Here is a 16,914-nt window from a genome sequence, read left to right on the forward strand (position 1 = left end):
TGCTGCTCCTGGTGGTTCCCATCCCAAATCCTGCTGCTGCTGGGGTGATGCTCCAGGGCGATGTGAGGATTTGGGAATGGCTGGTGAGTGCCCAGGGGGTGCTCGGGGACAGGCGGAGCCTTTTTCCCTCAGGAAAAAAACTTTCCTGACCCACAGATCCATTCGTGGAGCTGCCTGGCTGCTCCCTGAGCCCTGCAGGATCATCCCTGGGGGTGAGGAGGATGAGGAGGGATGCAGGATCATCCCTGGGGGTGAGGAAGATGAGGAGGGATGCAGGATCATCCCTGGGGGTGAGGAAGATAAGGAGGGATCTGTCCCTCAGTGCTGTTCCCTTTCTCCAGGGATTTTCCCAGCTGGAAAATCCTGGAAATCCTGCCCTGGCCAAGGAATTCTGCAATTCCTCATCGCCAGCAAACTGCTGGACCTTGGAGCTGATAAATGAGAGGAGGGGGATGTGGCTGCTCCAGGATCCCTGCTCTGAGGAATCATCAAAAGGGTTTTTGGATTTTTTATTAATTCCCTGAGTTTTTTTAATCTGATCCCTGGTGCAGCTGAGTAGATCCCAGCCCTGGCTGTGGATGCATCCAGGTATTTGTGATTTATTCCATCACCCAGGGCTGGCTTGGCCCCTGAACAGCTGCTGTGGGAAAAGCATTTCCACAAATCCTCCAGCCTGCCTTTGGGATCTGCAGCTTTATTTAATTTGGGAATAAATGTTGGGAAAAGCCCACAGATCCTCCAGCCTACCTTTGGGATCTGCAGCTTTATTTAATTTGGGAATAAATGTTGGGAAAAGCCCACAGATCCTCCAGCCTGGCTTTGGGATGTGCAGCTTCTCCTGGTTGGGAATAAATGCTGGGATAACCCCACAAACCCTCCAGCCTGGTTTTGGGATGTGCAGCTTTATTTATTTTGGGAATAAAAGCTGGAAAACACAGGGAGCAGGGCCAGGGAATGGAGCTGGGTCCTCTCTGCTGCCCAAATCCCAAATCCCAAATTTTTGGGTGTTTCTCGTGCAGCATGGGAGGGATTTTGGAGCTGTGGTCACTTCCCTGGCAGCTTTCAGCTCCTGCTGCCCCTTTCTCCCACTTTTGGGAGGCTGCAGCATTCCTGCTCTGGGATAACCTGGGGGATCCGTGTCCAGGTGTGATTTTGGGGTTTTGTGGGGTGACCCACAGCAGGATTGGCCTCAAAACCCCCCTGGAGATGGGGCAGGACAGGCTGAGGCCAATGCCAGCCCTGCCAGGCACCGGGAGCTGCTCCCAAAATCCCATCCCAGAGATGCCACGGCAATACCCAAACCTCCCAAAAACCCAAAACCAGGTTTGGGTGATCGTGATTCCTGTTCCTGCTGGTTTGGGACCTCCTGAGAGATGAAACACCATCCCAAAAGAGGCCTGGGGGGCAGCAGAGGAGGAACCCGTGACAGCTCCGTGGGGTTTTTTTGTTTTTTTTTTTTTGCAGACAAACCCAACAGTTACTTCACGCAGACGCCACCGACGCCACGGGATGGTGAGTGCAGATTTGGGGATTGGGGACAGGAAGAGTTTGGGGACTGGGGGGATTTGGGGACAGGAGGGGTTTGGGGACAGGAAGGGTTTGGGGACAAAAAGAGTTTGGGGACAGGAGGGGTTTGGGGACAGGAAGGGTTTGGGGACAAAAAGAGTTTGGGGACAAGGAAGGTTTGGGGACAGGAGGGGTTTGGGGACAAGGAAGGTTTGGGGACAGGAAGGGTTTGGGGACAGGAAGGGTTTGGGGACAGAAAGAGTTTGGGGACAAGGAAGGTTTGGGGACAGGAGGGATTTGGGGACAGGAAGGGTTTGGGGACAGGAGGGATTTGGGGACAAGGAAGGGTTTGGGGACAGGAGAGGTTTAGGGACAAGGAAGGGTTTGGGGACAGGAGGGATTTGGGGACAGGGAGGGTTTGGGGACAGGGAGACCTTGGGCACAGGAGCAGTTTGGGGACAGGAAGGTCTAGGGACCAGGAGGGGTTTGGGGACAGGAGGGATTTGGGAACAGGAAGGTTTGGGGACAGGAAGGTTTGGGGACAGGGGGGATTTGGGGACAGGAAGGTTTGGGGACAGGAGGGGTTTGGGGACAGGAGGGGTTTGGGGACAGGAAGGGTTTGGGGACACAGGGAAGCCTCTCCTGGGCTGGCTTTTCCCTTTTCCCTCAGGATAAAACTCTCCTGCCCCACAAATCCATTTGGGATTTTAGGCCGAATCCCAATCCGGGCTGGGGCTGCAGGGTTCGGGTGACGAGGGAGGGCGGGTGTCCCTCAGGGCGGGTGTCCCTCAGGGCTCCTTTTTTTCCCGAGGATTTTCCTGCCTGGAAGCTGGAAAAGGTCCCTGGATTTTCCCTGGGCCATCCTTGCCTCGGGATTGCCTCTCCCACTTTTCCTCAGGTTCTGCAGAGGAGGAACTTTGGGGTTTTTTAATTTTATTTTTAACGTTTTTGGGTTTTTTTTTTTAAATGTTTTGGTTTGGGTTTTTTTTTTTTTTCTGAGGTTGTTATCAGCAGCTTCAGGAGCTGCTGGATGCAGGGCAGGCAAGCCCAGGCTGAGATAAAACCATCACAGGAGCTTTGTTCCCTTTAAAAACCAGGCTTAAAATCCCTGCCTTTGCTGGCAGCCTCTTCCCCCACCTTCACGTGCACAGATGAGAGCCCGGCAGCCAATTAATAACCTGCTTGTTGCTTTTATTTTAATTATTTTTTAATTTTTTTTTATTTTTGCCTCCTCTGCTGGGGGTGGGGGAAGGAGGCGTTGGGGGAGGAACGGATGAGAGATTTAAAAAAAAAAAATTAGAAAAAAAAAAAAAATGTGATTAATCTAAAATTGGCCCCGGGGGAAAAACATCTCGAGCAAAAAATAAAAACCCACGTGGGTGGAACTCCTTGCTCAGGGCTCCAAAAAATCTTTAACAGCCCAGCCCAGGCAGATGCCAGGCTTCCAAAAATCCTTTCCACAGGAGGTGGAAAATTCCCAATTTGGGGGAGAAATTTGGGGTTCAGGAGGGGTTTTTGGGGTCTCTGATGGGGGAAGGGGATGGGATTTGTTGGTTTTGTTCATTCCTGGGTTGGGTTTGATTGGATTTGGGCAGCCTTGGGTTGGGAAATGTTGGGATTAGGCTGAGCTTAACTCAGGGATCTCCTGTCCAGGGTTTGTTCTGAGGGTGGGATAAAGGTTTGGATAAAGCTGAAAATGAAGAAAAAAAAAAATTAAGCAAAAATGAACAAAGTGAAATGGAAATGAAACAGAATGAGCAAAGTGAAATGGAAATGAAACAAAATGAACAAAAATCAGGATTTGGGGATTTGGGACGGGGCACAGAATGGGTGAAAATGAGGAAAATTTGGGTTGAGGATTTGGGATTGGGCACAGAACGGGTGAAAATGAGGAAAATCAGGATTTGGGGATTTGGGACAGGGAACAGAATGAGGTGAAAATGAGGAAAATCAGGATTTTGGGGAGCTCCCCGTGGGAGCAGGGCTCAAGCCAAACCCCCCGGGTGTCACTCTGTGCTGTCCCCTCCCCTCTCCCCATCCGAGCTTTTCCTGCCGCGGATTTTTGGGAGAATCCCGAGCGCTCGGGCGGCTCCTCCTCCTCCTCCTCATCCTCCTCATCCTCCTCATCCTCCCCCGGGCTGATGATGATGATGATGATGATGATGAATTATTGATGGGGCAGGGCTGGACAGGAGCCACCAGCCGCTCTCCATGGCAACGGGCACCTCGCTCGGGCGGAATTAATGAATTAATGAATTAATTAATGCCCAGCCCGGCATTCCCGCTGCCCCTTTGGCACAGGGATGTCCCAAAATTTCCCTCGCCATCCTCTGGGATAGGGGGGGGATTCATCCCAGCTCTTCCCTGGGCTGTTCCCAGTTTGAATTCCCAGCCTGGAATGTTTTCCGTGGATCCAGCAGCGTTTTCCTGATTGGTTTTAATGTCCAGCCTGAATATTAATTAATTAAAGCCCCAAAATTTCCCTCGCCATCCTCTGGGATTCCCAGCCTCCCCACCTTGGCTTTTCCCCACCTTATTTTCTGCCTTTTCCCACCTTTTTTCCCGCCTTTTCCCACTTTTTTTTTTTGCCCCTTTCCCCCCTCCCCCGCCTTTTTCCCACCTTTTTTCCTCACCTTTCCCCCCCCCGCCTTTTTTCCCCTGCCCCTTCCCTTCATTTTATTCTCCTTTTTCTTTCTCTCCTTTTTTCCTCCCCTTTTTTCTTGCATTTTTTCTTTCACCTTTTTTCCTTCTCCCTTTTATCCTTCCCTTTTCTCCCCCCTCTTTTTTCCCCCTCCCTTTTTTTCCTTCCCCTTTTTTTCCTTCCCCTTTTTTCCCTTCCCCTTTTTTCCCCTTCCCCATTTTTTCCTCCCTTTTCCTCCCCTCTAACCCCGCTCCCCCTCACCTGGCGATGCTCCCCACCTCCACCCCCTTCCCTCGGGATGAACCCCGCAATTCCCACTCCCCTGCACCCTGGAATTTTTACACCTCATCTGCATTAAAAAAAAAAAAAAAAACCCAAAAAACCAAAATAGACGGAAAGAGCAGGGCAGGGAGAGACTCGGAGCTCTTCATAAAAATGATGAATCCCTTTAGATAGCGGCGGGGAGAGCAGGAGAATCCTTTTCCTTTTGATTCCTTTTGATTCTTTTTGATTCCTTTTGATTTCTTTCGATTCCTTTTGATTTCCCGGGGTTTGTCTCGGGCTGGCTTCGCTGCTGTCGCAGCTCCGGAATCTCCAAGGCAAACGCCTGGGAATTGAAGTGTAAATGAGGAGCCTGATTTCGCCTTTTTTTGCCCTCATTATTTAGGTCAGGCTCTGTTTCTGACGCTGGGGTGCCCTGGGAGGGGATACTGGGGGATACTGGGGGATACTGGGGGATACTGGGGGCAGGGAACACCTCAAGGAATGCCCCATGGAAGGGGAAAATCGGATTTTGGGGAAATATTTCCCCCTCCAGGAAAGTGTGAGGCAGTGGAAAAAATCCCCCAAGGAACAGCCAGGAGCTCCCAGGGATTCGGGGTGGGATTTTTGGGATTTTTGGGGTGGGATTTGGGGATTTTTGGGGTGGGATTTTTAGGGTGTCCCTTTGGATTCTGATCCTTCTGAGTCCCCTCCAGCTCAGGATATTCCAGAATTCCGTGACTCCCGGGTGTTTTCCCTGCCCAGCAGTGCCTGGGGACACAAACCTCTGAGTGTCACCTGCCTGTCCCCACCTGCACCTGGGCCATTCCCAGCTCCTGCCCCATCTGGCTGCTCTGGGAAATGAAATTCCCTCATCCCTGATTTCCTCGGGAGCCTCCGGGCCCGAGGTGTGGCTGCTGTGCATGAGCAGCGATAAACGAAATGATAAAGAAATAAATAGACGGGGATAAAATAGAGAAAGAAAGAAATAAACAGGTGTGGGGGAAGGCGTGGCCCGGTGCCAGGCAGGTGAGGCCGAGTTTTCCTTGCCTTGGCTTCCCTGTCCCTCGCTGGGGAATGACAAACGACTCGGGGGGGTGGAGAATTCCAGGAAAAGCTTTGGATGGAGATTTCGGGAGTGCCGGGGGAGCTGCTCTGTGGTCACCTGGGACAGTGTGGTCACTTGTGTGGTCACCTGGGACAGGGTGGTCACCTGTGTGGGCAGTGTCCCTGTGGTCACCTCTGTGTCCCTGTGCCCCTCATGTGTCCCTGTGCCAACTGGTGTGGTCCCTGTGGTCACCTGTGTGTCCCTGTGGTCACCTGGAGCCCTATGGCCCTCTGCATGTCCCTGTGCCCCCCTTCGTGTCCCTGTGGTCACCTGTGTGTCCCCACGCCCCCTGTGTGTCCCTGTGCCCCTCATGTGTCCCCATGGGCGTGTGTCCCTGTCCCCATGGGAGTGTCCCTGTCCCCATGGGTGTGTGTCCCTGTCCCCATGGGCGTGTCCCTGTCCCCTGTGTGTGTGTGTCCCTGTCCCCATGGGTGTGTGTCCCTGTCCCCATGGGCGTGTCCCTGTCCCCTGTGTGTGTGTGTCCCCGTTCCCGGTGTGTGTGTCCCTGTCCCCATGGGCGTGTCCCTGTCCCCGCAGGCTGCCGGGGGATGCTCTGTGGGTTCGGTGTCCCCTGTGTGTGTGTCCCTGTCCCCATGGGCGTGTCCCTGTCCCCGCAGGCTGCCGGGGGATGCTGTGTGGGTTCGGTGTCCCCATGGGCGTGTCCCTGTCCCCGCAGGCTGCCGGGGGATGCTGTGTGGCTTCGGGGCCGTGTGTGAGCGCAGTCCCTCGGAGCCGGGCCAGGCCCAGTGCGTGTGCAGGAAGGGTCCCTGCGCCCCCGTGGTGGCCCCGGTGTGCGGCTCCGACCACTCCACCTACAGCAACGAGTGCGAGCTGGAGCGGGCACAGTGCAACCTGCAGAGGAGGATCAAGGTCATCAGCAAGGGGCCCTGCGGTGAGTGACGGGGACACGGGGACACGGGGACACAGGGACAGGGACACAGGGAGACAGTGACAGAGTGACAGTTATGGTGACGGGGACACGGTGACACAGGGACACAGTGACAGAGTGACAGTTATGGTGACGGGGACACGGGGACACAGGGACACAGAGACAGTGACACAGTGACATAGTGACAGTTATGGTGACGGGGACACGGTGACACAGGGACAGTTATGGTGATGGTGACAGTGACACAGGGACACAGTGACAGTGACACGGTGACAGAGTGACAGTTATGGTGACGGTGACACGGGGACACGGTGACACAGGGACAGGGACACAGTGACAGAGTGACAGTTATGGTGATGGTGACGGGGACACGGTGACACAGGGACAGTTATGGTGACAGGGACAGTGACACAGGGACACAGTGACAGTGACACGGTGACACAGGGACAGTGACACGGTGACAGTGACATGGTGACACAGTGACACATTGACAGTTATGGTGACAGTGACATGGTGATACAGGGACAGTTATGGTGACGGTGACAGTGCCATGGTGACACGGGGACATAGGGACGGTGACACAGTGACACAGTGACAGTTATGGTGACGGTGACAGTGACACGGTGACAGTGACATGGTGACACAGTGACACAATGACACATTGACAGTTATGGTGACGGTGACAGTGACACGGTGACACGGGGACACAGGGACGGTGACACAGTGACAGTTATGGTGACAATGACACAGTGACACAGTGGAAATGGGGGATATCAGGGATATATATGTGTGTGTATATATATATTTATTTATTTATTTATAGGGGGAGGGTTTCAGGATATATATCAGGAATATCAGGATATAAATGGGGAATATCGGGATATACTGGGATTATTCCATGAGATGAACAGAGCACGGAACTGTGGAATATTGGGATATATTGGGGTTATTCCATGAGATGAATGGAGCACAGAGCTGTGGAATCTCGGGATATCCTGGGATAACTCCACGAGAGGAACAGCAGCACAGAGCTGTGGAATCTCGGGATATCCTGGGATAATTCCACGAGAGGAACGGCAGCACAGAGCTGTGGAATCTCGGGATATCCTGGGATAACTCCACGAGAGGAACAGCAGCACATCCATCCCACGCCGCGCTCTCACCCGTGTCCCCCCCCCCCCTCCTCCATCCCCCCCAGGCTCCAAGGACCCGTGTGCGGAGGTGAGCTGCAGCTTCGGCAGCACCTGTGTCCCCTCCCCCGACGGCCAGGGCGCCCGGTGCGTGTGTCCCTCGTCGTGTGGCAGCGTCCCCGAGAGCCCCGTGTGCGGCAGCGACGGCCGTGACTACCGCAGCCTCTGCCACCTCCACAAACACGCCTGCGACAAGCAGGAGAACGTCTTCAAGAAGTTCGACGGCCCCTGTGGTGAGGGAGGGGTTAAAGGAGCCGGGGGTGAAGGGGTTAAAAAGTTGGGGGTGGTTGGTGGGGGGGATGAGAGGTGAGGAGGGGATGGGGTGGGCAAAGGGGGGTGGGGGGTGGGCAAAGGAGGGTGTGGGTGGGCACGGACTGGGCAGTGAATGGTCAGTCTAGGGGGTAAATGGTCAGACTGGGCAGTGAACGGTCACTCTGGGTGGTAAAAGGTCACTCTGGGCAGTGAATGGTCAGTCTGGGTTGTGAATGGTCAGTTTTGGTAGTAAAAGGTCACTCTGGATAGTAAAAGGTCACTCTGGGCAGTGAATGGTCAGTCTGGGTGGTAAAAGGTCACTCTGGTGTTAAAAGGTCATTTTGGGCAGTAAAAGGTCACCCTAAGCAGTAAAAGGTCACTCTGGGTTGTGAATGGTCAGTCTGGATGGTAAAAGGTCACTCTAGGTGGTAAAAGGTCACTCTGAGCAGTAAATGGTCATTCTGGGTTGTGAATGGTCAGTTTTGGTAGTAAAAGGTCACTCTGGACAGTAAAAGGTCACTCTGGGTTGTGAATGGTCAGTCTGGGTGGTAAAAGGTCACTCTGGTGTTAAAAGGTCATTTTGGGCAGGAAAAGGTCACTGTAGGTACTGAATGGTCACTCTGGGCAGTGAATGGTCACTCTGGGCACCAAAAGGTCATCCCAAACAGCTCCTGGGATTGAAACATCTGGAATCAGAGCATCCCAATGGGATTAAAAACATCTGGAACTAAAGCGTCCCAAACAGCTCCTGGATTGAAATATCTGGAATCAGATCTTGGAATCAGAGCATCCCAAACAGCTCCTGGAATTAAAACATTTGGAATTAAAGCATCCCAAACAGATCCTGGAGAGGTGTGAGGGCAGCTCAGGATGGAGGAAAAGCCCAGTTTAACCCTTTGTTAGGAACCTCAGTGAGGAAAGAGTCCCTAGGGGAATAAAGAAGCTTCGGGGCGCTCTTGGTGCCATGCAGGGCTGGAGCAGAACCTGAAAAGCCCCAATTTAGGCTGGGATTAACTCTGTGCTCGTTTCCCAGACCCTTGCAGGGATGTCTCAGTGAATCAGAGCCGAGTTTACCGGGCAGAGCTGCTGATTTAAACCGGGATTAACTCTGTGCTCTTTTCCCAGACCCTTGCAGGGGTGTGTCGGTGGATCAGGGCCGGGTTTGCCGGGCAGAGCTGCTGATTTAAACCGGGATTAACTCTGTGCTCCTTTCCCAGACCCTTGCAGGGGTGTGTCGGTGGATCAGGGCCGGGTTTGCCGGGCAGAGCTGCTGATTTAAACCGGGATTAACTCTGTGCTCGTTTCCCAGACCCTTGCAGGGGTGTGTCGGTGGATCAGGGCCGGGTTTGCCGGGTGAACCCCCGGACCCGGCGGGTGGAGCTGCTGCCCCGGCCCGAGGGGTGTCCCCCCAGCACGGAGCCCGTGTGCGGTGACGATGGTGTCACCTACAGCAGCGAGTGCGTCCTGGGCCGCTCGGCCGCCATCCGGGGCATGGACATCCAGAAAGTGCGCTCGGGGCAGTGCCAGCCACAGGGTGAGTGCATCGTCATCATCACCTTCCTCATCCTCTTCCTCCTCTTCTTTCTTCCTCCTCTTCTTCTTCCCCTTCCTCCTTTTCATCCTCCTGTTCCTCCTCTTGTTCCTGTTCCTCCTCCTCTTCCTCTTCCCCTTCCCCGTTTTCATCTTCCTCCTCCTGGCTCCTCTCCCTCCTCCTCCTCTGTCAGAGCATCCCCTCGATGCCTAAAGAGGGTACCTGGGCAGAGTTAAAGGAATAAAGTAGGGATTTATTAAAAGGGATTTAAGAAAAAAAGTGTTTAGGTATTAAAAAGGTATTTAGGTAGGTAGATTTATTACAAAGCCTTCCAAGGCATCATTTGACCCAAGGAATCATTTCCCCCATCAGTGTAAACCCTAAACCCCAAAGCAGGACCCTCACCCCCATCAATATAAAAATTAAACCCAAGGCATCATTTAACCCAAGGCATCATTTCCCCTCACTAATACAAACCCTAAACCCCAAGACACGACCCTCACCCCCATCAATATAAAAATTAAACCCCAAAGCAGGACCCTCACCCCCATCAATACAAAATCTTGTTATAAACCCCAAGACACGACCCTCACCCCCATCAACATAAAAACTAAAACCCAAGGCATCATTTAACCCAAGGCATCATTTCCCCTCACCAATAGAAACCTTAAACCCCAAAGCAAGACTCTCACCCCCATCAGTATAAAACCAAACCCCAAGGCATCATTTCCCCTCACCAACATAAACCCTAAACCCCAAGACACGACCCTCACCACCATCAATATAAAAATTAAACCCCAAAGCAAGACCCTCACCCCTACCAATATAAAAACCAAACCCCAAGGCAGGACCCTCACCCCCATCAACATAAAAACTAAAACCCAAGGCATCATTTAACCCAAGGCATCATTTCCCCTCACTAATACAAACCCTAAACCCCAAGACACGACCCTCACCACCATCAACATAAAAACTAAAACCCAAAGCAGGACCCTCACCCCCATCAATATAAAAATTAAACCCAAGGCAGGACCCTCACCCCATCCATCCCCCGTGCCCAGGGTGGGTGTGAGCCCGCTGTTCCTGTCGCTGTCCTTGTCCCCACGCAGACCAGTGCCAGGACGAGTGCCAGTTCCACGCCGTGTGCCTGAACCGGCGCGGGGCCGCTCGCTGCTCCTGTGACCGCATCTCGTGTGACGGCGCCTTCCGGCCGCTGTGCGGGCAGGACGGGCGCAGCTACGGCAGCGACTGCGAGCGGCGCAGGGCGGAGTGCGAGCGCCAGCAGCACATCGGCGTCAGACACAGCGGGCCCTGCGGTGAGGGACAGGGGACACGGCGGGGACACCGCGGGGACACCGGAGAGGATGGTCACAGCGGGGTGGGGAGTGCCCGGATTGTCCCGTAGGGATGGGGGTCCCCAAATCGTCCCACGGGGATGGTGCCCCATAGGGATGGTGGTTCTCAAATTGTCCCACGGGGATGGGGGTCCCTAAATTGTCCCATAGGGACGCTGTCCCATAGGGATGGTGGTCCCCAAATTGTCCCATAGAGATGCTGTCCCATAGGGATGGGGATCCCCAAATTGTCCCACGGGAATGGTGGATCCCAAATTGTCCCACAGGGATGGGGGTCCCCAAATCGTCCCACGGGGATGGTGCCCCATAGGGATGGTGGTTCTCAAATTGTCCCACGGGGATGGGAGTCTCCAGATTGTCCCATGGGGATGGTGGTCTCCAAATTGTCCCATGGGGATGGTGTCTTATGGGGATGTCAGTCCCCAAATTGTCCCAGGGAGCTGGGGAGTGCCCGAATTGTCCCATAGGGATGGGGGTCTCCAGATTGTCCCGTGGGGATGCTGTCCTATGGGAGTGATGGCCCCCAAATCTTCCCGTGAGGGTGCTGGTCCCCAAATTGTCTCACAGGGATGTCAGTCCCCAAATTGACCCGTGGGGCTGCTGTCCCTGGGTCCGTGTTTCTGTCCCTGGGTCCGTGTTTCTGTCCCTGGGTCCGTGTTCCTGTCCCTGGGTCCGTGTTCCTGTCCCTGGGTCCGTGTTCCTGTCCCTGGGTCCGTGTTTTTGTCCCCGGGTCCGTGTTTCTGTCCCTGGGTCCGTGTTTCTGTCCCTGGGTCCGTGTTTCTGTCCCTGGGTCCGTGTTTCTGTCCCTGGGTCCGTGTTTCTGTCCCTGGGTCCGTGTTTCTGTCCCTGGGTCCGTGTTCCTGTCCCCGGGTCCGTGTTTCTGTCCCTGGGTCCGTGTTTGTTTCTGTCCTTGCAGCCAGCCCGGTGTGTGCTGTCGTGTCTCTGTCTGCTGGGTGACACTGGGGACACTCCTCTGTGTCTCAGCTCGCTGTCTGTGACATCCTGCTGGTTTCTCTCACTCCCCGACCCCATTCCCTTCCATCCATGCCATCCATCGCTGCTCCCAGGGTAGTGCCAGTCTCCAAACCCTCCCCTGCCTGCCTGCTGCTCTCAGCTCTCACCAGGATCTCTCCTCTCCTCTCCCCTCTGTGCTGTCTCTGGAGCTCTCACTGTGTCTTTGTCTCGTCTCCAGGAGAATTCCCCATGGACCTTTCCCAGCAGGATGGGATAGGATGGGGCTTTGGATCCTTAGGATGCTGGGAATGCCCAGTTTTAGGATTCTCCCCCAGGAAGTGGAGGAGGTTAAAGCAGCCCCTGCACTGGTTTGGATGAGTTACCAGTTGTTTGTTTTTTCTCTGGAACCGTGTCCTGCTCTTTTCAGCTGATGTTTTATCGGGTGTCAGCTGGGCTGAGCCTCCTGAAGGGATCACAATCCCACCCTGGGGATGTGTTCTGTTGGCTTTGTGCTCCTGCTGGAACCTTTCGAGGCTGCCAGACCCAGCTGCTGGAAAAGAATTTGCCAGGCTCCCAAAATCCCAGAATAATCACAGCTGTTATTTTTGAATCATCCATTTCCCCGTGTTTCTGCTGGGGGAATGGCTGGGAGTCAATTCCCCGACTTTTCCCTGTGGGAAGAGCTGTGATCCCAAGGTGGTGGGGGGGGATTTTTTGGCAGCCCTGGCTCCCTGGTCTCTCTTCAAACCTTCCCCTGTGCCTCCTTGAGAGGCTGAAAATCCCCAGATTTCTGGGATGAGCGGGGAATTCATGCTGCTCCTGTTCCATGGAAGAAGGCCAGGAACAGCAGGATGTGATCCTGGAGCACCTGCCACTCCTCTCTCCATCTCCCTCTCCTTTATTCCTGCTCCCTCCCTTCCAGGCCAGCACACATCTGCTCCCAGGAGCTGCGTCCTGCTGGGATAGGAGCAAAAAAAAAACGGGGGGAATGAATCAAAACCAGGGCTGTGCCTGCCAAAATCTGGGATTGCAGAGTCCCTGTGACAGCTCCAGGCAGCCCTGGAGCCCATCCCCAGGAGGTGGGAGCAGATTTTTTTTATCCCTGTCAGCTCTGGAAAGGAAAAGGAAAAGCTCTGACTCGGTGCTGGGTGCTTTGGGAATGCAGAGGATGCAGGAGCTGACCGAGGGCAGGGAATGGGAAGGGCTGGGCAGGATTTTAACCCTTCACGAGCACCTGTCTGACCGAGCCTGAGCTCTCTGCTGCCTTTTCCAGAGAGGCAAAGCCAAGCAAAACCATCCAAGCCTTGGTTTGAATCCTTCTCGGTGCTGCAGCTGAGAAAGGAGGGATGGGATGAGGCCAGGAGGGATGGGAGGAATGGAGGAAAGGAGGAATGGAGGAATGAAGGAATGGAGGAATGGAAGGAATGAAGGAATGGAGGAATGGAGGGATGGAAGGAATGGAGGAATGAAGTGTGGAGGAATGGAAGGAATGGAGGGATGGAAGAAATGGAGAAATGGAGGAATGAAGGGATGGAAGGAATGGAGGGATGGAAGAAATGGAGAAATGAAGGAATGGAGGAATGGAGGGATGGAAGGAATGGAAGGAATGGAGGGATGGAAGGAATGGAGGAATGAAGGAATGGAGGAATGAAGGAATGGAGGAATGAAGGGATGGAAGGAATGAAGGAATGGAGGAAGGTGTCTGTAGCTGCATCTGTCTTTTCCTCCCTGCCTCTCTCTGCTCTGCTCTCCTCTCTTTTTCTCTCTCTTTCCTGTTTTGTCTGTGTCTTGTGTTTTACAGTGTTGCCTGTGTGGAGGAAGGAATTCTGTCCTGGCCACCCTCCTGCTCCCTGCCCGGACATCTCAGCTGGGAGCTCGGCTCTCCCCTCCTCCAGGGCCAGGGCCCCTCCTGGCCTCCTCTCACTGCTCCCACCTCTCTCTAGTTTGGTCTGAGAGCCCCCCAGGATGGAGAGGTTGCCCTGGGCTTTGTCCCACCCCTCACCCCAAACTCTGCCTGCCGGAGTGGGAATTGCTGGGCTCTTGTGCCATGCTCGCTGTGCCTTCCAGGCAAAGGAGAGTGGGAGCAGAGGTGGGTGCTGGCAGCCCCCCACTCCCCAGCCAGCCCCTCCCTGGGGCTCCTGCATCTCTCTGGATTGATCCTGATTGATTTTCCCCTCTCCTTCTGCTCCCAACTAACCCCCCCCTGCCCCGGCTTCCCCTTTTCTTCCTCCTCCTCTTCCTCCTCCTCCTCCCTGGAGCTCCTGCCTGCCCACGGCTGCAGCGCTTGTCCCCGTGCTGTCCCAGCTCTGTGTCCTGCTTGTCCCTGCCAGGCCTGGGGCCAGGAGCTCCACAGGGATCCCAGCTCCCTCTCCCAGGCTCTTCCCTGGGAGTTTTTTCCCCTGTGGAACAATGGTTGAGCTTTTCCCTGGGAATTCTTCCCCCCTCGAGCTCGCTGGGTGTCCCCAGGCATGGATGGATTGCTGATGGGTTCAGTGCCCCTTCCCTATGGGCACCCCCAGCTGAGCTCAATATTCCCTGGATATTCCCAGAATTTGGGATTCCCAGATCCCAGGTGCCTGTTCAGAACCGTGGAATGGTTTGGGTTGGGAGGATCTGAAATTATCACCCAGCCACAGGCAGGGACACCTCCCACTGGCCCAGGTCGATCCAAGCCTGGTCTGGAGCACTTCCAGGCACAAGGATCACACCCTGGAACCACCCAGGGTTTGGCTTTCCCTGTGCCTCAGTTTCCCTCCCTCCAGGACTCAAAGCAGGTCTGGATTAAAGCCCAGCTCAGCAGGTCCTCGTTGCTCCCACCCGCGGCAAAATTGGTGCCAAACCCCCTCAAGATGTCTGGAGGTGCACGTGAGCTATTCCAGGCTGGGATTTGGGAATTCCATGTGCTGCATCTCCAGGATTTTCCTGCTGGGGAAGGACAGGGAGTGTCAGGGCTGGCCCCTCCCTGTGTCCCATTCCTGTGTTTCCCAAGGCAGGAGGGTGAGCCTGGATCTAAACCTGGGATTATCTTTGCTTCACACCCAGAAAAATGGTGTCCAAAGGGAATTTCCTCATGGAAGCGATGTCCCACTCCCATTTCTGTGTTTCCCTAGGCAGGAGGGTGAGCCTGGATCTAAAGCAGGGATTATCTTTGCTTCAAACACAGAAAAACTGTCCAGAGGGAATTTCCCCATGGAAACGGTGTCTGTGTGTGGAGGGGACAAAAAAAGGAAGTGAACAGATGGGGACAGCACCCCAGGGAGTGACTCCTGCTCCTGGGGAAGGGCTCAGAGCTGCAGGGAAGGTGGGGACAGAGCCAGAGAGGGGCTGGGGTTGTGTCCTTGTGCCTGAACTGTCCCCTCTGCTGTTCCCTTGGCTCCAGGCTGTCATTTGGGAGGTGCCACCACCGTGCTGCTGGCACGGGGACGTGCCCAGGGCCACCCCACAGGGACCTTGGCCAGCTCTGAGCTCCCCTCGCTGCCGGGGCTGTGCTGTGGCTGCTCCTGCTCCACCTCCTCCGGGCTGCACTGTCCTTGTCCCATGTCCTGTGTCCTTGTCCCATGTCCTGTGTCCTTGTCCCATGTCCCTGTGCTGTGTCCTTGTCCTTTTCCTGTGTCCTTGTTCCTGTCCTGTGTCCCTGTCACTGTCCTGTGTCCTTGTCCCGTGTCCCTGTCCTGTGTCCTTGTCCTTTTCCTGTGTCCTTGTCCTTTTCCTGTGTCCCTGTCCTTTTCCTGTGTCCCTGCCCTTGTCCCGTGTCCTTGTCCCTGTCCCTGTCACTGTCCAGCACGGATTAAACCCCTTGCTGTCCTTCCCTTGTCCCAGCACCCCCTGAGGGACACTGGGCAGTGCTAGCTCTGTCCCCAGGCTGCCCATCCCTGACCTCTGCCATGCATGGGGACCGTGCTGAGCTGGGCATGGCAGGGCTGGCATGGAGGGGACAGGGGCTGGGGACAAGCCCAGCACACTCGCCACGGCTCAGTGCCACCGTGGGGGACACTGGGACATCCTGCACATCTGAGTGCCACCGTGGGGACACTGGGACATCCTGCCCTGTTCAGTGCCACCATGGGGGACACTGGGACGTCCTGCACCTCTCTGTGCCACCATGGGGACACTGGGACATCCTGCACATCTGAGTGCCACCATGGGGACACTGTCACATCCCACCCCTCTCTGTGCCACCATGGGGACACTGTCACATCCTGCACCTCTCTGTGCCACCATGGGGACACTGGGACATCCTGCACATCTGAGTGCCACCATGGGGACACTGTCACATCCCACCCCTCTCTGTGCCACCATGGGGACACTGTCACATCCTGCACCTCTCTGTGCCACCATGGGGACACTGTCACATCCTGCCCTGTCCAGTGCCACCATGGGGGACACTGTCACATCCTGCCCTGTTCAGTGCCACCATGGGGGACACTGTCACATCCCACCCCTCCCATTGCCACCACCGAGCCCCGTGTCCCTGTCCCCTGACAGACCTGGGCACACCCAGCCCCTGCCGTGGCGTGGAGTGCTCCTTCGGGGCCACGTGCGTGGTGAAGAACCAGGAGCCCGTGTGCGAGTGCCAGCAGCAGTGCCAGGGCCGCTACGACCCCGTGTGTGGCACCGACCAGCGCACCTACGGCAACGCCTGCGAGCTGCACGCCATGGCCTGCGTGCTGCAGAGCGACATCGGCGTCAGCCACAAGGGGCCCTGCGGTGAGAGACCCCTGGGGGTGTTGCTTTGGGGTTGTTTTGCTGTTGTGGTGTTGTTGTGGTGTTGTTCATGGCCTGCGTGCTGCAGAGCGACATCGGCGTCAGCCACAAGGGGCCCTGCGGTGAGATTCGGGCTGGGATGGTTGTTTTGGTGTAGTTTGGTGGTTTGGTTGTTGTTCTGGTGTTGTTTGGTTGTTGTTTGGTTGTTGTTTGGTTGTTGTTCATGGCCTGCGTGCTGCAGAGGGACATCGGCGTCAGCCACAAGGGGCCCTGCGGTGAGATTCGGGCTGGGATGGTTGTTTTGGGGTTGTTTTAGTTGTTTTGGTGTTGTTCTGGTGTTGTTTGGTTGTTGTTGTTGTTCATGGCCCGCGTGCTGCAGAGCGACATCGGCGTCAGCCACAAGGGGCCCTGCGGTGAGAGACCCCTGGGGGTGTTGCTTTGGGGTTTTTGAGTTGTTTTGGTGTTGTGTTGTTGGTGTTGTTTCTGTTGTTTTTGATGTTGTTTTGTTGGTTTTTTGCTGGTT

General features: G+C 55.1%; 1 protein-coding gene across 1 annotated transcript in view; it reads left to right on the forward strand.

Moving 5' to 3' along the window:
* Positions 1 to 16,914, forward strand: part of AGRN (agrin) — a 94,379-nt gene that overhangs the window by 38,217 nt on the left and 39,248 nt on the right. The window contains 6 exon segments of the mRNA XM_088178572.1: positions 1,465 to 1,512; positions 6,193 to 6,408; positions 7,604 to 7,828; positions 9,157 to 9,381; positions 10,488 to 10,694; positions 16,173 to 16,394. Of these exon segments, the coding sequence (XP_088034698.1) occupies positions 1,465 to 1,512; positions 6,193 to 6,408; positions 7,604 to 7,828; positions 9,157 to 9,381; positions 10,488 to 10,694; positions 16,173 to 16,394 (1,143 nt within the window).

The sequence above is a fragment of the Sturnus vulgaris genome, chromosome 25 (assembly GCF_052056855.1).
Source record: "Sturnus vulgaris isolate bStuVul1 chromosome 25, bStuVul1.hap1, whole genome shotgun sequence".
NCBI lineage: Eukaryota > Metazoa > Chordata > Aves > Passeriformes > Sturnidae > Sturnus > Sturnus vulgaris.